Here is a 22,722-nt window from a genome sequence, read left to right on the forward strand (position 1 = left end):
CTCAAAGACCCCAGATAGTTGAGTAATGTGAGGGACATCATATTTTGAGCATAACAGACTGCATTTATTTAGGTATGAATCTCAATCGTCCTGATGGAAATCCTGTGAGAGCTTGAAAAACAATTACTTTTCTTTTATTTGAGCTCACTAACTTTGGCTGATTTAACATTTGGAAAATTAGGTAATATCAAAACTAATTCTTTATGTTTGTTCTAAACATGGATCAATTAAATTAATATCAGCTTAACACATTCACATGCAAGAGCCTCTTCATGTTTCATGAGTGCAGGGCTTTGTGCAAGCTAGTCAGGCTCCTCCACACCTGACTATTTCTTTATAGAGCTCACAGGGGCATACGGTCTTGCTGAAACAGTAAAGGGTCATCCCTAAATGAATGTGTCTTATGTTGCAGCATTCCATTCATTGGAACTGAGCTCTTTTGCTGTATTGTAAGTGTATTTGTAATGATGAGTTGGATTTTTCCCCAAACTGTTCCCTCAAAGTTGGAGGCATAAAATTGTCCAAAATCTCTTGGTCTGCTGAAGCATTAAGATTTCCCTGAGAGATTTTGAAAAATTTCATGCTTACAACTTTACGGGAACAGCCCCTTAGTGTTCCAACATGACTGTGCACCAGTGTACAAAGCAAGGTCCATAAAGACATGGATGAGTGAGTTTGGTGTGGAAGAACTTGACTGCCCTGCACAGAGTCCTGACCTCAACCCAATAGAACACCTTTGGGGTAAATTAGAGCAGAGACTGTGAGCCAGGCCTTCTCGTCCAACATCAGTGTCTGACCTGACAAAGGCGCTTCTGGAAGAATGGTCAAAAATTCCCATAAAACACACTCCTAAACCGTGTGGAACGCCTTCCCAGAAGAGTTGAAGCTGTTATAGCTGCAAAAGCTGGGCCGACATCATATTAAACCCTATGGATTAAGAATGCAATGTCACTCAATTTCTTATGCGTGTGAAGGCAGTCGACCGAATACTTTTGGAAATATAGTGTATATACTTGTGCAGTTCTTTGGAATGTGGTGCTGTTATGTGTTTGGGGCCTAAAGAATCACATCTTATTCCAATGTATGAGTTATATTAAGGAAAGACAATAAAGACCAATGATTTGATATCTTCATTAGAATAATGTTGATTTTGAGATCATTTGAAACCGGACCTTCCTTTTTAGCCTGTGTGTGTTAATATGTAAAGACATATGACGTGGTATAAACGACTCCCCACCTGACACCTCAGACTTTTGAATGATTATTTCAAGATTTAAGGGGCTACTCGCCGCAGCACACGCTCAGCATATTTTAGAATTTTTTTATTCTCCTCACTCAGTAATGATACTTAATAAACACATTATTATTATTATTTAATAAAGGTTCTACAATATATTAGAATATTGCTCTACTTTAATTTACTTGCTGTATTGCCTGTTCATTTGCTTAGAGCCATTTTTACAATAGAAAGGACTGAATAAACACTGGAGGAATGTTTTATGCATAATCTGGTTTTATTTGTCTTCATTGTATCCAGTCACCATTACAACTTACAGAGTGTAAAATTACAAAAGTGCAGAGTACTAAAATTTAACATTAGCCACCTAAATTAAAGAAAAAAAATTATAACACTTGTACTTGATTTTGACACATTTTCATAAAGCGAAAAATCTCAGAATTGCTTTTTGATGGCTTTATGATGAGCTTTTAGACTAAACCCATTCATAGAGTATGGGTACAAGTAGGACATTATGAAGCAAAACAGACCCCAAAGAAAATGTATTATTTAAGATTTTCCACTATTTTCCCATCATCAACATTCCATATGAAACTCAGAAGACACAAGTAGGTTCACTGGTTGCATAGTAAATAAAACAGCTACACTTGTGTTGTCGTCCCTGGATCTACTATGCTTGGATGTTGAGTGGCTATCAGTAGCTCAACATCGCTCGGTGGTAGATGGCAGAATGGATTGAATATTTACAGAAAAATAAAAATTTTAATAAGTTTACTGTAGAGGTTGTAGTAACTTCTCTTCATTTCAAAAATCAACAAAATATGTCATTTGGCCTGGGGTGCCAAACTTTCACATACAACTGTACTCGCTCATTCACTTTTAAAAATAACTGTACTGAATCATAAAATCATCAACTATCTGGAGTTGAAAATATAGTTATCACATAACCACACATTTTTCCTAAGATTCTCTTAAATCCACATAGAAGACTAAATTAAGTGACTCTTCTTATTAGGCATTTGTTATCTAGAAAATAAGGTAAACATATGAATATGAGTTACATGTACTTTTGTATTTTAAATCTTCACTCAATGCCTTTTGCTTTCAGCTCCTCTTTCACCCTCTTTAGGTAGTCAGGGTCTGGATAGCCATAACTGAGGAAAGAGATGAGAGTTCAGTCTATGATATACACGTTTTTTTCATAGTGCAATAATTTAACACAAATAAGGCAATTAATGACCCCATTATGTGGTTCATTTGGTGATTTTTAGAGAGATTCTGCGTGTTTCAATACAGAGTTCTTTCTCATAATAGTCACTCTTACCCTTGTGGCCCACCACTCATGCTCGTCTTATGATGAATGTCGTTCCAGATGACCACGTTTTGTGCTCCAGTGGTTGTAGAGGTCCCGACAGTGAAGATCAGTTTCTGATCAAAAGCTTTCTGCAGTAGCTTCAGCACATACCTTCCTTCATTGTTGTCAGGCAGAAAAGCCCGGCGACTTGTTCCAAAGAAATGCTGTCCTGGGTTTGGATGTCTCTCCTAAATAACAATACAAAGAATGATCTTGTTTATATGGAATGACTGCACACTTTTGGAATTATGAAGTGCTATACACAGTCTACTTATAGGTATTAGCACCTATAATGTGTGTCTCATTTAAATTTAAAATAATCCATCCTCTACAACTTGTACAGAACACAGCAGCACAGATCCTCATAACACCAACACAGAGAGCTCATATCACCCGTTTACACACTGCACTGACTGCCTGGTCTTTTAGGAGTGATTTAAAGCTCTGCTGCTGGTTTTTAAAGCTCCAAATGACCTTAAAGCTCCTGAATGTCTCCCTGTTTATGATCTTAGATCTGCAGATACTGACCTTCTGAAAAAAATAGAAAATTTTCAGAAATTGTGGAGAAACTCTTTCTGTTATTCTGCTTCTAAACTGTGGAGCTTTTTTAGCTTTTATTCGACAGTCAAGCTCAGAGCTCACTTTTAATAAACATCTGAAACCCTGCACTTTAATAAAACTATCTGTTTAATTTGATCTGTGTTATTGTCTTATGTGATTTTAAATTGACAATTTTAGTTTCTTCTTCTTATTATTATTATTTAAAACTGGGTTGGATGCAACTTGGCAGAAGCAATAAGATTCCAGTAATACATATTTTCAGGCTCAATGCAATTTTCAATTTTTAGTTGAGATTTGATTGGATTTTTGCTAGTTTGTGTTACTGGTTCTACAGAGCTTTAATTCTGTTTTACACAGACTGGTTTTGCTTAGATAAATGAAAGTTCTCCAGCTGACCTTTTCAATCATGAAAACCCACGAAAAGTGACAAGCTCAGAAATCAGGATCAGAAATTCTCCTGTAGAACTACGGCATCAGTCATAGGAGAAGTCTAGAATCATTTTTGGTTAATGTTTGGGATTATTTTGTTCACCAACACAAATAAAAGTCATGTCGAAAACTACAGTTTTCTTCATATTCTGACTTTTTTGTGTTTATCATACTACGTTCAAAAGGTTACTGTGTATGCAACTTGGTAGGCATCTCCTTTTTAAATGGATGCCATTCTACAAAAATTGCAGTCTACTGGTCTACCTCATAAAGCTCATAGTGCTTGGACCTCAATGATTTCCACTTTTGATGCAATATGTAAAAAGCTGCTATGCTCTCATAGCGGTTCATATAGTCCACAGTTATCAACGTATTTCTGTCTTTCAGATGAATGCTAAATAAAAACTTTCTTCATGATAATTTACACATATTAACCTTTTTTGTCCACTATTCAAAAGCTACTAAAAATAACAAAAAATGAGTGAAAACATGCAAAAATGAAACCAAATGATTTTACATTTTCTTAACGTTATCTTAGATCTGATTGGCACTTGAAAATGAAATACTGCAGGTTTGCTGAATAATGAAAGTGAACTGCTGCTCTGGGAGAGAGGAGGGTTTCTGTCAGATTAATCTCTCTGGCAGTCAATGTTTATCATTCAAAGTGGTGAATTATGCTAAAGGTGACAAGTAAGCATGGATGACTTTTTCAGAGCGTGTCTTCTAACAAACCCCAAAAACAATCTTTAGAATTTATACACACAACTACTGTTTATTTGCTGAATTTAACAAAAAATAAAACTAATTGTGCAGTGCAAATGTTATGGAATGTTTCATCTTTGATCAGTATGTGAAATTCACTAAATAAGCAGTATTTTTAAAATAAAATACATAGATCTGTGTTCTCTGTAGAGGATGTGTTAACACATTTATACTCACAATCTTTAGAATTTATACACACTTCAGTGTAGGCATGTCCATAGCTGAAGCCCTGCCCCTCTACGCCCACAGAACAACTACCTCAGTTTCTACACTATACACCAATTATAAACATGTGGATATTAAAATTTAACCTTTTGCTACCAATGAATTCTTACCGTCTGAATGCCGTCTGGTATGATGTAATTAATTTCAATTGTGCCACATTTAGAGTAACCAGGCAGACTATAATGCTGTATAGAAACATGCATCTTTCCATCAGGCTGGGTTCCCATCAATGTCCCGAAGATGTCCTTACACACTGGGCAGATTTCACCTAAGCTCTTTATTGCTGCTTTCAGACACTCTTTGCAGAACTCATGGCCACATTTCAGTTTTGTTTTGTCAGTAAATTTGTCCATGCAGATTGGACAGTTATCATCTTTGCTTTTATCATTTTCTTTCTCTTTAGCAGAGAAAGACTCATTGTTAGCTTGCACTCCACTGTTCAGAGATGGTCCATGTGTCCACTCTGTTGCACCTGCTCCCTGTTGTCCTCCGCTAAGCCCCCATGATTGTGGCAAATTTCCTGGATAGCCAAGTAATTTCTTTGTCTTGTCCTGAAATACAGACTTTCCAACCAGCTTCTCTATATCAGCGATGGCAGGGCCGAGATGCTTTGGGAGTCCAACAAGTTTTCGGATATTGTTTTTCTCATGTACATCTAAAAATAGGTCTTGACGGCCAAGTCTTTCCAGCACCTGGTCTACAGTCTTCGCCTCAGCAGGGTTCTTAAATGTACATACGACAGCTGATGTGGCAACCTTCTGGTAGAGATGCATGAAGGCTCTGAGGGCATGGCTTTCAAGATTGACATGTTGACTGACTGATTGTACTGCCACCTTAAAGGAACCCTGCGCATGTGCAGGACAAAACACAACTCCATATTTCTGTTCAATGTCTTTAATCTGTTTCTGAGAAATCTTCTTCATCAGTTCCCAGTATATCTCATTCATCTCAATTGGACCTGGAGTGTCCTTGATATCCATTCCCAAGGTCCAGCTTCTTGATATATCAGTCTCCATTTTACTTGTCATATCATTGCTGTGGGATCTTGGTAACACCGTTCTGGACTCCAGATTCATCTCCTTCTCAACTCTTGATATAATTTGTGCTGGTCCAAACAGCAGGAACTGATCAGCTGACATATCTAACACCATCTTAGTCTGGTCTACTTTAACATTACGCACCACATCTTTAACAATTTCAGACTCCTGTTGAGTTTGAGGGATATCAACACCCTGTAGGTTATGTGTGCTTTGCTGATAAAGGTCTATAAATTTCTGAGCCACATCATCACTTCTGGTTTGATCCCCAGAAGTAACTGAAACCAACACCTCAGCATTTATTTTAACACCAAAGTCCATCTCAAACTGGCTGAGCACATTTCTGAAAGCACGGCTGAAGTACCAGTAATGAAAGAGGGGGACAGTAAGAGTGGGTGGAGCTCCACTACTCTCAGCATGATGTGGGATCTCAGCTCTACCTATATTGTTTCTCACTGAAGCAGCAGCCATCCCAGTTTCTGATCCTCTAACAATGCTGCAAACCTCTCTGTAGAAGTTCTCAACTGTGTCAAAAGGTCCGGAAAATGACAAACTGTTTTCAAACTGAGGATTTCCAAACCTCCTCTTGAGCTTTGTTTGAATATCCAGGGAAAATTTGTTTAACTCTATGAAGGCACTGAAACGCCCTATACCTCCCACCTAAAAACACAGAAATAAGGTTTATAATTAGTAAAGACAGTCACATTATATATAAAATGCAGATTTAAAAAGCTGACAGACATGGTGCCACAGGTGTAAAATGTGGCTTAGGGTGTATTTCATTCACATTAAATACTGATTAAAGCTGGGTAACGATTTTTATTTTTTATGATTTTCCTTTTTATGGTATCGATTGAGTACTCCAGTACTCATTCAGTACCAGATGTTAATATCTTGACAGTGAGCCAGGTGCTTAATATCAGCAGATCATTAAAGCCCAGTAAAAGGTGATGAAAGTGATGCTCCAATGAAGGCTGAGGATGTTGAAGAAATTAAGGAAACGATGTAAGGAAAGGAAGGAGCACAATTTAACATGAGATCCACACAAGGTAAGTGTTTAGTCAAGGGAGAGCGGTCTACGGCAGCAGCTTTTGAAGCGCAATGAGATTTCACATGTTTCCACTGTGAACTGACTCTGCACCTCATCATGGAGCCCTGAACGTCTGAAGACGCATTTTTTTCTGGGGTCACTTTTTCTGGGAGAATCCCCAGCTGGTTGCCTCAAGGTAACACTGGATCTGACCATTTATATATTTAAGTCATTACACCCTTCTGCCAATATCAGTTGAGCCTATCCAATGTAATCCACATGGACTGGTTTTATTCCATTGTTGGATGTTTAAAATGATGCAGACATTTGTTTGGAACATCTGCATTGTTTGTGTAAAGTACCTGAAAGTTACTTTAAAAAACATTACTTTGACTCAGAAACAGTTGAAAAGTTTAAAACCATTTATAATAGTTCAGCAAATACATATCTGACTCCATCCTGTAATCATCTAGTCTCCAATCTAATTGCTAGATTACGGGAAACCCTTGACCATCTCGCTCCAGGAAATGGATGAAAAAGCCACATATTCATAAAAGTCCATGGACGAATGCAGATATACACCAGCTGAAGAGAAATTGTTGTAAATCAGAGCGCTTACAGAGGAAAACTAAACTGCAGGTACATTATGACATTCTTAAAGATCAGATCTCAGTCTATAATAATGCTATGAAAAAAATATCCAGACAGTCATATCTGTCCTGTGTAATTAATAAACACAAAGATACTTTTTCCCACCACAGACCAACTAATTTACCCCAGCTTTTGTGGTTTATCTTCTAAAATCTTCAAAATTCATTCCCAAAATAAAATAGATCTGATACGACAGGGTGCAGCTCTGCAGACTCAAACAAGCTCCTAAAACAAACAACAAACAAAGTTTGTCCACATGTGATCTTGACCCTGTCCCTACTTCATTCCTTAAGATGGTTTTGATTGTGTTCACAATGATGTATGAACAACTGTTTTTAAACAACTAAATGTGTATCTACTATCAAACAATTTATATGAGATGTTTCAGTCAGGTTTTTGTTCTAACCATAGTACCGAGACAGCATTGATTCACATTATGAATGACCTCAGGCTCAGTGCTGATGCACTGCAAAGGCCTTAAGACTGAACCTTAAGTTCAGTCTTAAGTCAAGTTCAGTGCTCACTTTTAAGAAGCATCTAAAAACGTATCTCTTTAACTTAGCATTTAATTAAAACTCTACGTCTTGTGGTATTCATCTTCTACTTCTTCTGATACTAAATAAATTGATCTCTTGTATAACTGATATGTTCTATCACCTGTCTGTAAAGCACTTTGAGCTACCATCAGCATGAAAAGTGCTATATAAATAAAAATTATTATTATTATTATTATTATATTATTATTATTATTAACCAAACACAGCCCACTGGGTTAGAAAAAACCCTTACACTCGGGGAGGCACACTGTACTGAGAAAATGAGGAAATAAAAAATAATAATAATCTAAAAATACAGATTACCTCTGGGACAAGTACCTTCTCCTCCTCCACTGTGGGTCCTGAATTCTGTGGTTCATTGAAAATCGTTGTTTCATCCAAAAAGTGCACTGTAGCATTGCATCTTAAGTCCTTAAATGTTAAAGTGTCTTTTTGTAGCATCTTTAAAATGCCCAAAACTAAAATAAAAGACAAATAAAACAAAACCAAGCATTTTTAAAATTGGACAATAATTATGAAGTCAATTATTACAAATATTATTATTATTATTAATATAATATGTTAAGTACAAAATGACACTGTAATTATTTTACAAAAGCAAGTTCTCACATTTCGATGGGCTTATCTCCACCACTGCTCGACATAGATCATCCAGAAGTTGAAGGTTCACAACAGTGCAGGTCTCTTTCACATGCTCGAACAGTGTTGTATTGCACCATGTCTGAAGAGCTTTTTCCAGCTGTGATTTCCATCTGTCTGGTGTTTTCTCTGCCCACTCTACTCTGATATAAACTTTTGCAGAGTCCCGAGGAGCCGAGGGTTTGGGTCCATCTGCTGTCCCTGAATCAGCAGATCTATTGTTGTCCTGAAATGAAAATGCAGGATTAGATTCTGTAATTTGAAATGTACAATACACACCGAAAGGATTAATATCAGAAATGAAATCAAAAACAGAAAAACAAGGAAAATCAGTTTTGTTGTTCTTCATTCTTTTTACATAATTTGAAAATGTCAGTTGTTCTTTACAGAATCATGTACAAAAGTTTGAATAACCTCAAATTCAAAATTTGAATAACCTGAAATTCAAAATTCCACGTTTTGCTGATTTTCTACAGAGGAAACACTTAAATATGAATTTTTTTTCTGTTTGTTTTTTTTTTTTGGTGAGTTTAACGGTGTGTTTAATTCAGGAAAATAGTAATTATGTATTAAAATTTGGCAGAAGTGTGTTTATTGATGTTTATTTATTATTACTTAGAAAATCAACAACAACATGGAATTCAACTGGAGCGCTCAAACTTTGGTACACAAACGTTGGGTTGGGTTGAATACTTCAAACAGTCGAGTATTTGTTTGTTACATTGGTATTCAGTTTTCTATTTAGTATTAGGAAGTTCTGCCGTGACAGTTAAAGTCTGAAGTAATTTTAATTGCCTTTGGATAGAATAGCGTCTGTTAACATGTTTTAATAAAAAAAGAGACAGTAAATAAATTACAGCTGGTTGACCTGAATACATAATTAAGCTCAAACTGCACAGATTTACACGGCTGCTGAAGTTCAAAGATCAGAGAGGCATCAGAAAGAAATCATGTAGCGCTCTTTAAAATATCAGAGGATAAGAAAAAGAGGCCAGTATAACAGAGGCACAAGAAATGTGATGAATCATCACAAATGAATAAAATGGCCCAAATATAATGCATCAAAAGTCGACAATAATTCTGAATAATCAAAACATAATGAGTGCAGGAATTTGTTCACAAGGCATTTCGTGCTGTATATGTTATTGTTTAATGTCCACTCTACACTGATATTAACCTGGGCATCTGGACAGGCTGAGAGATTTAGGGTGTCATCACTTTTTGTTGCATCTTTAGTTATTGCCACTGCTGTGTAAAGGTCCTGTAAAACAGGCAGAATAAGATTAGAAATGTCACAGGATATATGCTGAAACATACTGGAAATGACAGATATCACAAATAATGACTCATCAAAGGAAAACTTCAAGGTAGTCAGTTAGGGTACGGAAGGGACATTCCATACTGTTTTTAACAAAGTCAAAAAAAGTGTGCTTATTTTTTTAAGGTATTGTTTTGTTCCATGTAACATCTCTGAGGTGTTCTAGGCACAGCCGAGTGTAGATGAAATTATGGTAAGAACAGCAATGCTAGAAGCATGAACAGCAAAAAGCTCAATGTGAACGCTGCTTTATATTGACACTTTGAAAAGGTTCAGCTGTTATTGCTGAAATCCGAGCTCATAAACTGCAACCTGATGATGAATTGCCAGTTGAGCATCACAGTTTTCTCCTAACAGACTCTCTTTAACTAGTTTACACTTTAAATATTCTTTATAACTGGATGTATTCTGCCTTCACTAGCTGAGCAGGTCAGCAGAAGCTAAACGGCTAACGCTGCAATAATACAAAACAGACTTCAAGTTCAAGCTTATAAAGAGGAAGTTACTTAAAAACTGAGACTTACAATTAAAAAAAAATTGTACAAAGTCTGTTATAAGCTAAAAATGTCTGTATTTAAACTAGAGTTGAGTGACAAGTCTGAGCTTGTTACTAACTCACCATGAACGTAGTAATGACTTCATTAGCGTGAGTAATTGGTTCTCTATTTAATATATGATAGCTCGGCCATGACAATTAAAGCCTAAAATCACTTTAATTGCCTTTAGATAGAATACTGACTGTTAATATGTGTTAATGAAAATGTTAAAAGTAATACATTATATCTGGCTGATCTGAATACATGATGTACTCAAACCCAGACGTCAGCTGAAACTGCAGATTTTCACACGGCTGCTGAAGCTAAAATATCAGAGACGTCTCAGAAAGAAATCACACAGCGCTCTCTAAAAATAAGATGATAAGAAAAAGAGGCTGGTATCCCACAGAAACACAATACATTTGATGAATCATCTTGAATTGCATTTTGCACCGTATATGTTAGTGGTAATGGCTGTGTCCACACTGATATTAACCTGGGCATCTGGACTGGTCAAGAGATTTGGGGCATCATCACTTTTTACTGCTTCTTCAGATTTTGTCCCTGTAGCTTCTGCTGTGTAAAGGTCCTACATCAGTAAAAACAGGTAGGATTAGTTAAGAAATAAGATTAGAAAGTCAACTAAAATTAACGACCAAATTAGTTGGCCACTAATTTAACAGTCGATTAGTTGGTGACATCATGATGCATCCTTCTCAAGCTCACTAGGATTGTTTTGACGTTAACGGTCACTGGAAAGTTCACAGCGCAATGGCAGAATCCTAAAAAAATCCTAAAAAGTGGGAGCAATTTATGCAAAACTCTGAAGAAAAGGTTGTTAACTTTGCTATTTGTAAAGCCAACCTTAGCTGGCATGGGAGTACATCCTCCATGCTGAAGGATCTGAAGAGGTACCTTGTCGGCCCACTGGATGAGATCTATTTCGGTAAGATACGCCGCGTCCAAAACAGCAAACTAGCTCACTAAATAGTGTGTAAAATAGTGCATATACCATTAGAAGTGCACTCATTAGTGAAATCTGTGAGGGACAGAGGGCAGAGTTGTGTTAGCAAACTAGTTAGCTAATTTTAATATTAAATTCCATCCTACTTAATGTTCTGAGCTGTAACATTTTCTATTTCGAAATGCTGCTTGGAACAGAGAAGCAATAACTATTATTCATAGCGATCCTTTTCATGTTCAAGATAATGTTTACACTTTTAAACACTGCATCGTCATCTTAACGTCGACCACCAGTGCATTCAAATTCAACGAACTTTCGGCTCCAACCGCAGTTTCACAAGGTAGTTCTCAGCAGACATACAAGGCAGCTGGACGAAGGGTTACAGTTGAAATGAAAAGTTTACACCAAGTCGTTCATGTAGTTCATTGAGAACAAGTCTGCCACAAACATTCGCCACTTTCCCCTCTGCTCCATGCTTTCTGCAGCGGGCGTATTTGCTCTCAAAGAACCTACATATATTGTCTAATTATTTTTGCCAGAACACTTGTTTGTTTTCAACTTCAAAATAACATATTGTTGCTGTCCAACAAAAAACAAGTATCTCCAAAATATAAATTTTACAGGAGAAGACAAAAATCCTTCCTTTCAAATGTGAGTCAATATAAAGGTATTTTCTTCTAAGTGATTTTAGAGCATTTCTTTTGGCACCCTCATCATGAAATTTTTACACAATATAAAGGGCAGACGGTTTGTTGAAATGATGTAGAAAATTAAAAAAAAAAAATGGAGATAGATATTTTTCATTTGACAGCAACAATGTGTATATCTTCAAAATAAAAGTAATAAAAACTTTTTTCCCTCATTTTCAGAAATCAGTGATTTCTAACATTTATATTAAATTATACTATGCTTTGTACCATTAAAAGTCTTTGAGGTGTTCTAGGACAATGTGCAGCCAAGTTAAGATGAAACTATACTAGGAATAGCAATGCTAAAAGCTTAAACAGCATAGAGCTTTCTGTCAATGTTATTGACATCATGAATTATTTCATGGTGTTGGGGTCTGTGGAACCTGTATTAAAGGTTTACCAAAAGAAAAAATTACGTGATTTATTATTATTGCAACCCCAGATTCCTTGGCCTTTGATCATTTTCTGTGACTTCACACTGTACATTCCCTACACATTTATATTACAGAGATGATGTGTCTCTTTACTCTGTTCTCCTCCTACATGACCTGCTGTTAGTGTGTGTGTGTGTGTGTGAGAATGGACAACATGGACTGGCTACAGCTGCTAAAGGAGAACCCTATGCTGGCCACGTGAGATATTTTAAACATCTGGTATTTTTACATACATTGTTGTGGCTGTACTGATTTAAAAATAAATAAATAAATAATACGGTGGGTCCAACAGACCACTGAGTAACAAAAGCATGACCACTACACAAGAATTAAATAATCCTATTCCACTTTCTGAGTGCAATATTCTTGAAATAGTATAATTTTGGTCAGTATCTTTCTTAAACTGATGCTCTGTAATGGTACTGAATGCAGTCCAGCAACAATGTTGACCATCCCAAAATGGCGGTGTCATTGACGAGCCTGGCTGGATCCAACACGGAAATTAGGTCTGTATATCTATCGCTCTTCCATTGTAGCAAGCTTGACATCATAACAGCAGAAGAACCCTTTTTGGTGTAGTGTAGTGTAGTAGCGGAGTGTGAGATGCATTTTTCATGCTGGAGTGCTGTTGCATTGTACTCTTAAAGGTGTAGATGGCCTGAAGTCTTTATAGGTTACTTTATTGAGAAATTATTGTATGTGCATCAATATGTGTTTGATGACAGTGAAGATGCAATACAATCGCTGAAGGACAGAAGGACAAAAATGTTCTAATACAGTAACTTCAAGAAAATAATCATCACAGGAAATTAGATACAGTCACTTAACAATATAACAACAAAAGATAAAAACAGGAAATCAACCCAAACCTCTGAAACAGGCATCTGTCCGGGGGTCTCAAGCTGACCTTTTAATTCTTCTTCAACACTCCTGGGTTGTGTAATAACAGCAGGGGTGCTAAGCGACTGGAAAAGAGAGTGCAACAGTTATAAACTATTTATACTTTTAGAAATGGTACAGTATTCTTATATGGGTAGATGTACTTTTTTAAGCACTGCAATGACTTGAGATTATAATAATAATTAGAGCAGAGACTGCGAGCCAGGCCTTCTTGTCCAACATCAGTGTCTGACCTCACAAATGCACTTGTGGAAGAATGGTCAAAAATTCCCGTAAACACACTCCTAACCCTTGTGGAAAGCCTTCCCAGAAAAGCTGAAGCTGTTATAGCTGCAAAGGGTGGGCCGACATCATATTAAACCCTATGGATTAAGAATGCCTCTGGGACACAGCCAATCCATCGTCTTGGTTGTTGCTATGCCAACTCCAGAAACGACCATTAGTGCATTACTGGTTACTAAGTTCATGACACTGGCCAAAGTTGGCAAAAAAAAACAAAAAAACAGCGATTTTCTGAAAAATCCTGTTTATTGTGTAAGATATCATCAGTTAAACATGTGATCAAATTAGCTGACTGTCCAAATAAATTGCACTAATAAATAGCATTCGGTGTGTAAAGGCCTAAATACACCTGAATCAGGAGGATGATAATTAGTTAATGAGTGTAAGTCTGCAGGATTAGGAAAAACACAATAACAAGCAAAGGGTTTTGCAGTAGAGAAAAAGGTGTAAATAACATGAAGACCAATACTCACGGTGTCACTAGTGTCCATTGGCTCATCAGTCGATATAGCTGGTGATTGCATCTTTACTTTAGACTTAAGTTGGCTTTCAAACCTGGAACCAGAAACAAAGAGGTTGTTTGCAACTTTACACTCAATTTCAACTAGCTTTCATTCTTTTACTCAATTTCTGTAAATAATTTAGTTGCACTGACCAACATTCCGTTATCAGCATTAAAGAAAATATTTACTTGAGCTAACATACGAATGTTTATTGTCCTACTAAGTACAAGTAGTCAAAACTCTTGAGTCATACACCTTTTCTCCTTTTATAGTGACGTTACATCTTGGCAGATGCTTTTATGCAGAGTGAAGTTTTAATCAGGTTACAGAAGCAAATGTAGTTCTTGGTGTCGTCTTTGAAGGATTTTTTTTGGTGAGCAGAGAAGGGAACCCTAATCTGCCGAGTGGTCAGCAGCAGTGTTACTCACTATACTACACCAATCCCTGCATAGCCAGACACCACTGGGTCATTTATTGCAGGGTATATACAACTGACTCCATGTGCTAAGTACAGATATTGACATGCTAAAAACAGGCCAAGTCAAGAAGCTTTTATTCTCATTCCATCTACGTTCAAGTAGATTAGATTAGATTAGATTAGATTCAACTTTATTGTCATTGTGCAGAGTACAAGTACAGGGCCAATGAAATGTAGTTAGCATCTAACCAGAAGTGCAATATATAACATTATTTACATAAAGTGCGGTGGTAACAGTGACCAGTGCATAAATATAACTGTTATATACATGTGTGTATAAGTGAAATGTGAAATATGTAATATAAAATATGAGACATACAATATAAAATATAGTGTTATATATGCAGTGTTATATGTATCTATCTATCTGTGTATTATGTTTATATACAGGAATGTACATATTGAATATATAGTATATAATATACATATATACATAACACATACATAAAGTGTACACAGTGGAGTGAAATTACATTCCTCCAGGAACATCACGGATCAACAAGGAACAAAAAGTACAAAGTGCGAACGTGCAGACATAGTGTGCAAACAAAAAATTAAGCTAGAAACAATATAATAAATATGATAAGTTAAACAGACTTTAGACACAGTAAACAGACAGGACAGTGCAGCACCAACACAACACACATTTCTGGACATGAGGTACTGGAATAAGGTGTAGACATATTTAACATCCTGTGAACTGTGATTCACGCAGTCAGATGACATACGTCCACATAGCAGTCCGTAGTGACCTTTGTGAAGTTTTGAACTTTGCATGAAGGACTACAAAAAAACTTAATTTTTTTATATTAAGTTGATTAAAATAAATATCCCTAAAAACGCTGTACTCCATTATGTAAAAATTACAACTTTTAAACACATTATTTTCTGTAGTGCACTGTAAGCAATGGCTGGTGGTTTGTAGTGGTCAGCACTGCTGTCCATCACATGTCTTGTCCTGCCCTTGTCTTTGGTTTCATTAATGCCCTTTAGTCTTTTGTTTCTTTCAGTGTAATTTTTTTGGTCCTAGGTAATCTTTTTTTGTTTCATTCTTTTGTGAATTACTATGGATTTCAATGAAGAGATTAACTTACATTGCTTCCTGCCTCTTTATCTCCCTCCAAGTTACAATAGCAGACTAGATTTCAGTTCTTTGCTTAGACTGTAAAAAGTCCAACTTGCTAAATCTTAGGCAAATGTAAAAAATACAGTTGGCCCAACTTTCTCATGATAATTTAACTGACTCAACAATCTACACTGTATTCATGGCTGTATCATAGTACACACGCTGCATCAACTGACAATTTCAGGTTGATATAACGTTTTTACATGGGTTCTAGCACCTGGACAACTGATTTTCTATAGACATGGAGCTATATAACAGAGTATATCAAACCAAGTGCCCAGTGTACAAAACTACACATAGAAATCATTTTTGCTGCAAAAGTTAACACTTAACAAAAAACAGCCATTGGCAGACTTTATTTTGTTTATATTGTACATTCTCTGTAACTGGACTAAGTAGCTACAACGTTATATTCCTATAGCAGGCTTGCTGTTAGATAGGTGACGCTAGCTAACATGCTAATAACCCAGCTAACTTGAAGAGTTGGCCCGAGCTCATTTGCTGTGCAGCAGTCTCAGCTAAGAGTTTTGGCACACCTGAATCAGGACGGGTACGGCCGAGCAACTGATGTTTAGGGAAGAAATACACCACAGATTCGTACTGAGGCAGATTCCACCTGCATTGAGGCAGATTCTACCCGTACTGAGGTCCGAGCTGTCATAAACACTCCACCGCAGGATGTGCACACTTAGAGCAGCTTCTGGAAACTTCAGAAGGCTTCAAAACATGTATGTTTAGTAAATGCTTGGTTTGACATTTATTCAAACCTAATACTATAATTTGTTAAAGCTGAACTCTTTATTATGTTAACAATCAGTTAGCTAGGTTAGTTACATTGATTGAAAGAACTGTTCATTCAAGTGATTTATTTAGCTTGAATAAAATTAGTTAATTTACTTGTTACCACATGAAGTTTTTTATTTTTGCATAAACTGAGCAGTCATTTTTTACAGCAAGAAGCTGATGTTGACTTTTATTCAAATTTCTGTGCCACCTCAAATTGTGAAATGAAAACACTGAGATTTAAGGTGATTTAATGGAAAATAAAAAAATAAGAGAACTACGGCCTGCTTTGTCCAGAACTGCTAACTAATATTCTTCAGTACAATGTGGACGAAAGTCTACCAACTTTTAAGGATTGAGATGATGTAAGATTTTTTGGTTTTCACAGTCCTGCCCCCTCGTTTTCTTGACTCCGTCCCGATTCATTCCACCTGTTTTACGCCTGTCCCTCGTTATCCATGTTTTGTGTTTAAGCCCTGTGTTTGCCCCTTGTGTTTGCTGGTCTTTGTATGTTCTGAATGTATGCTTGTTTGACGTACTTTGCTTGTTCTGTTTGTAGTGTAGTATCTGTATTCTGTGTTTATTTCGTCATGTCTGCCTATCATTCTATCCGTGTTGGCTATCTGACTTTGGACTGTTCCGACTACGACCCTAGATTTGCCCAAAATAAAACTCTCTTTACTCCGCCTCCTCGCTCCCCGGTGTTACAATAAAACTATTATTGGTTGTTTTTTATTTTACTTTATATATATTTTTATTTGTGAAAGTCAATGCAGATGGAAGATAATGGTGAAATGGACATTAAATGGACATTAACAGTTGCAGTCTATATTGTTTTGACATAGTTATTCACAATAACATGCACCTTCTTGTATTCTGTTGTCTGTGTCTTTTCTTTTTCTTGCTATTTTTCATCCTTATGTTTTGTCTGATGAGTACTTATTACCAATTTTGCTCACTTTCTCAGAGACCTCCACGTCTGTTAAGGAACAAGTATGTTTAGCACAGTAGGGTAGGCTTCAGATGTTAATTTTCTTGCTGTTTCTCTGTCCCACACATACGTAAACACTCACTGGCCATTTTTAAGGTATTCTTAACTTAAAGACTGCAGTGTGTCTGTCTGTTTCTCTACATACCTTTTAGCCCCCTTTCACTCTGTTCTTCAGTGTTCACTGGACACAGCAGTGGCGCTGGAGTGTTTAAACTCTGTGGCCACCCACTGTCCACTCCATCAGACAGACAGGCGTTTTTGTTTTTTGTTGTTTGTTTTGTTTATTTTTTATCATTCTCACTTCAGCAGTGATGCTGAGGTGTTTAAAGCATTGCTGTATCTGATACAGTAAAACCAATACCACATATACCACTATGCCAGTGTTAATGCAGTACTGAGGACGAAATATAATAACACCCACTCAGTGGTGGTCCAGGAGGGGTCCTGATGTCAAAAGGTTAATAAATTATGCAGAGAAACAGATCAACTGCAATCTTCAATTGCAGAACTACAAAATGCATTTATACATTAAACGGACTTGATTAAACTGGAAATGAGCATAGGCACAATATTAGCCGCCCATAATTAAGTGGCCATTCAAGTACAACACACACACCAATTTAGTTTGTAATTTGTAAACATCTTTGTAACTGTTTCTTTACTTATGTACTTGTTATTTCACTCATTTTGTCAGAATTGTAAGTTCTGTACAAGATGTTTTGACAATTAAAGTAGTTGCTTCAAAATGCTTTTTGTTGCAATCAGTTCATGTCCACATACTGGTGAACACAGGTGAGCTTTAAGAATGGTTAAATTTAGAGGATGTGATACAGTACATTGTGGCTTAATGTATGACATTGTCTTAAAACTGTTTCAGATTATTGATTGCTCAGCTGTGTTCACCTGTGTTGTACTACCCTTCTATTTCTTTAGACATTCACAATTTTACTGTAGTGCTTTACACCAACTGTGTTCTTTAAGTTTAATGGGACAACTTAATATTCCTTAGTACTGATTTTCAAGGCATATTTTTTGTTAATATTTTAATATATTCAATTTCAAAAAGCTTTGTTTAGTGAGTAAGAATGTAACGGTTACATAAACTATATTTTCATTGTTTGTTAAACAAAAAAATAAAAATGAGTACAACTCTTAGGTCAGTTTGGCTCAAGAATAGTTGTACTTCTTTGTATAACAAATATTCTCATTTTAGCTCAACTAAATATTTCTTTTAGTTTTGACAAAAAATGGGACTTCACTTCCTCCCATACATTGCGACAAGTCGCTGTCTGACCAGAGCTCAGAACATAAACAGAGACCCTTCCCACCCCCACCATGGACTGTTCTCGTTGCTGGCCTCTGGAAGGAGGTTCTGATGTCTTTGAAGCAGAACAGCCAGTATGTTTATATCTATGTTTACATGTTTACATATGCACTAAACTTTACACTACATTGTATTACTTTTTTTTCTTTTCTCCCCAATCTACTTTGAACCAATGCAATGTAATTTCATTCTAATGTGCACTGTATGGTGTAAATTTGAATGACAATAAACTCTGTCTAAGTCTAAAAATGTCAATCAGTATAACAAGTAATTTATAAAAGTTGAATGAACAAGAAGAAATTTGCAGAAATTCTATACCAAGTTTTTTTTGGAGCGCAAGATACATGTTTTTTACCGTGTAGGCAGAAATGCCAATGTAAATCAAAACGAGTCCTTGAGCACGATGCCTAGCACTACATATACCTGCCTCTGTAACATGATTCAAATCTTACATCTCTCTAGATAATAGCATCTACCTAATGATGTAAATTTGAAAGGAGAAAAGTTGGTATGGCTCAAGGAGTTTTGACTAGCTGTACTTCTTAAGACAACAAACATTCTTATGTTAGCTCAACTGAATATCTCTTTTAGTGTTGATAACAGAACGTCAGACATAGGGCCCAAAGATGAATAAATCACAATTTGAAATGATGCAACTTTCAAATCGCAAGAGCTGCAATTTGTTATCATAAAATACACTATTGATAAGTTTCAAATGGAGAAAATTTAACCTTATAACACAGAGGTTGAGAACAGTCTGTAGATGAGTTAGATTAAACAGAAGCAACAAAATGTTATGTATATGTGACATATACAACTATCACAGCTAACTGGTAATCTGACACACTCTTCAAGCTTCATACCATAAAAAGCAGAATTTCTGGTCTTCTTGGCCAGAAATCGGGCCTTGAAATGAATTTACAGAGAATAATTGCATTTAAATCACAATCGCTATATTGGTCAGAAAAATTGCAACTAGATATTTACCCCAAATCGTTCAGCCCTACTCAGACAGCAGAATCTATTTACAGGAGTTGAGTAATCAAGAAAAAGAGCACATTTTGATCAAACTCAAATTTTTTAGAGTGCAATAATAAAATTAAAACTATTTTTTATTATCTTGAATGTTCAATTGGACCCACAAACAGCGTATTACAATTTCTGACATCAGATCAAAGCTGCCGTTGAATTTCTTGAAGTCCAACAAAGAAACCTATAGTTTGTCCCTATAATAAGGTTATTCAGCACATGTATACTGTGAATGTATCTTTTGTTCCTTTTACCTCTGTGCATGTATGCAAATATAACCAGATAGAGTAAACATCTGCTGTAAACATAGCAGACTTATTACAATAGTACAACACTAACAACAGTAAACAATGAAACAAAAATGAAAAAATGAATGATTATTTTATATTAGATTTGACACCATATCTGCACAATGCACTGTAAAAATGCTTCATCAGGTGTACCCAAAAAGTACTTTGTAGTAACAAGTAAAATAACTACCTAAATAAATATATGTATATGTGTTTACTTGAGAAAACTTTTTTTACAATGTAATAATACAATTAGATATAGACTTCATATTTTGTGATCCTATCAGATCAAAGCTGATAATTGTTAGGATTTTAAAGAGAATAAGTACAACTGGATTTCACCCTAATAAAAACAGACTGTGGCAGTGTATATGCCATAGCTTGAATAAGAAATATTATTGTGGTCATAATGTAAATGATTTTCTCATTCCACCAGCTACTTTGTGGTAACATGTTATCGACAGAGCATGCTGAAAGGCTTCTAAAAAGGGTGAGGCATGTGAAATCACCTTTGCACCTCCATAAAGTGATAAACCAGAGTAATGAGCAGAGCCACATCTGGCCTTCAGTATAGCCTCAGACTTTCTTGTTATGTGGTTATACAAACCCTGAACTGCTTACAGTACAATTAAAGACCACTCTTTAACAAGAAAAGCCTCCAGATCGAGTGAAATTGGCCTGGTTTTGCCAACTGGAAGTTCAGCATCATTATTCATCACTCTAACACAATGGCAGCCTCACACTGGACTGCACTATCTAACACTATTTGTCACTAATACTGCTTCACTCTTCCACAGCACCCCTGCAATTTTCTGCCAGTGATCATCCACAACATACACCTTTAAAAGGATGGTTTTTCAAGGGTCTTTAGTAAAGGGAATGCTTCTATTTAGAACCAGAAGTTCTACATAGAACCACTTCATGCTTAAATGGTTCTCTGCGTGTGTGCATATGTGTTGTATATGGCTCTATATAGAACCTTTATGAAAATGATTCTATATAGCACCAAAAATACGCTTCTATACAGAAGCACCTTTTTTAAGAGTACATGTGTTTAAAAGAATGTCCACATTCACTTTATTAGAAAAAAAACTAATGTACAAAAAGTAAAACTAAAAAGGCCATTCAAATAATACTCCATGAGCACAGTAAGTACTACTTCATGAAAAAGAAAGGATTCTAGGAGAAAACTGATAGGGGTTCTTTAGACTTCAAACCAACACATAAATATCCATGCAAACTCTTGCTTTACTTTAGGTAAGATGATCTAACAGAAGTGACTTGTCTTTAAACACTGCCCAGGCAAACTGGACAAGACTGAAGCTGGCTCCTTATTCAAATTTCCATTGAACCTTAAATGATAGCACACTGTACAAGGCTGAAGTTAGCTTGGTATGCAAATTTTCCATAAGACGGTGACAAATTAACACATTTTAACGAACTTGAAATGTTGCTGCAGGTGTAGAACCTCCCATCCACACTGATACAGCACACATTAAAGGGTCCATATCCACTTAATAACCTCACAACTCGTGTGTAACACGACCGTTTTCCAGGTCGTCTTTTTCTTTGAGGAATAAATACCCATTTTTTACTGTCCCTTTAAAACAGATGCACGGTTCCCCTAAGCTGACACAGTCGTGGCCATGAATTAATGTATTAAAGCCAGATTAAAATTTTTCTTAACTCATTTCCTGAGGCGGCAGAATGTAACTGCTGCACCACTTAAGGTGGAACGAGAAATTCGAACAAGACGCCAACTTCAGCCTCGTTGAAACCTTGTTGTTTTTTAAGCAAGCTAAACTCTAAACTATTTTTATACATGTGAATTTGTACAAAGGCTATTTATATATCCAGCTGGAACTATGCTGAGGTTTATCTGCTTTCCACGCACTGTCTGCGCCACTGAGCAACAACACTATCACTTTCGTTTCTTCTGCGGACCAAACGACCAGCTTTCACTCGACGTCTGAGAGGAAATGTGAAGCAAACTGTGCTCTGTGGCCTCACAGAATAAACTCCGAGCGAAATGGGAGGCATTTAACGCGTTTAAAACGTACACAGGTCCCGCTGGTTGTGTTTACACTCACACTGAGCTGAATAACCTAGCTACTGCTACTGTCCTTCAGCTCAGCAGTGGAGCTGAATGTTAACAAGGCTTTTATAAATGTTTCAACCTTCGACATTTGCTACCACTAAGTGTTACTCACCCAAAATGATCTGTTCCAGTGTTGGTGAAGCTGTAGAGCCGAGAACTGCGCTGTTCTCCTCACAACCGTCGAGAAAACGAAATTGAAAGTTTGCTACAGGCGCAGAACCTCCGCCCATCCGCGCGGCGCCTCAACAACAGTTCACTTAAAGGGCTCGCGTCAACCTAATGACGTCACCGCTCATATTTACACGACCATTTTCCAAACTCTTTTTATCTTTAATAATAAACAAATAAATAGAAATAAACCGGCTGTTTCAGAGCAATAGTCCCCAGCTGTAGCCGGAGAGATGTTCCACATGTCGTGAATAAGCACCATAGACTGTACATACACTCACTCACTGTCCAATTTATTAGCTCCATTGACCATATAGGAGCATTTTT

At 36.5% G+C, this 22,722-nt stretch overlaps 1 protein-coding gene across 2 annotated transcripts; it reads right to left on the minus strand.

The window, feature by feature from the left end:
* Window positions 1-1,493: 1,493 nt before the first annotated feature.
* On the minus strand, window positions 1,494-22,459 carry LOC108424633 (E3 ubiquitin-protein ligase DTX3L-like). Of its 2 annotated transcripts, XM_017692782.2 has the most exons (10): window positions 22,340-22,459; window positions 14,079-14,160; window positions 13,293-13,388; window positions 10,833-10,925; window positions 9,660-9,743; window positions 8,453-8,708; window positions 8,147-8,301; window positions 4,679-6,265; window positions 2,562-2,779; window positions 1,494-2,391 (listed from the first exon to the last, which is right to left on the minus strand). In XM_017692782.2, exons 2-10 carry the CDS (start codon window positions 14,127-14,129, stop codon window positions 2,322-2,324), a joined length of 2,610 nt encoding a protein of 869 aa, XP_017548271.1. In that variant the 5' UTR covers window positions 14,130-14,160; window positions 22,340-22,459; the 3' UTR covers window positions 1,494-2,321. The 2 variants fall into 2 exon arrangements, with proteins under 2 accessions (XP_017548271.1, XP_017548272.1); XM_017692783.2 differs by lacking the exon at window positions 10,833-10,925.
* Between the last annotated feature and the right edge of the window lie 263 nt (window positions 22,460-22,722).

Source organism: Pygocentrus nattereri, chromosome 21 (assembly GCF_015220715.1).
Source record: "Pygocentrus nattereri isolate fPygNat1 chromosome 21, fPygNat1.pri, whole genome shotgun sequence".
In the NCBI taxonomy this organism is placed as follows: domain Eukaryota; kingdom Metazoa; phylum Chordata; class Actinopteri; order Characiformes; family Serrasalmidae; genus Pygocentrus; species Pygocentrus nattereri.

Excerpts from the sequence above, each read along its gene's own strand:
- LOC108424633 (XM_017692782.2), bottom strand. The coding sequence starts at position 14,129 with ATGCAATCACCAGCTATATCGACTGATGAGCCAATGGACACTAGTGAC. Across the intron at positions 8,709-9,659 it reads CAGCCTGTCCAGATGCCCAG|GACAACAATAGATCTGCTGA; the intron begins GTTAATATCAGT and ends TTTTCATTTCAG. Across the intron at positions 2,780-4,678 it reads TACCAGACGGCATTCAGACG|GAGAGACATCCAAACCCAGG; the intron begins GTAAGAATTCAT and ends ATTGTTATTTAG.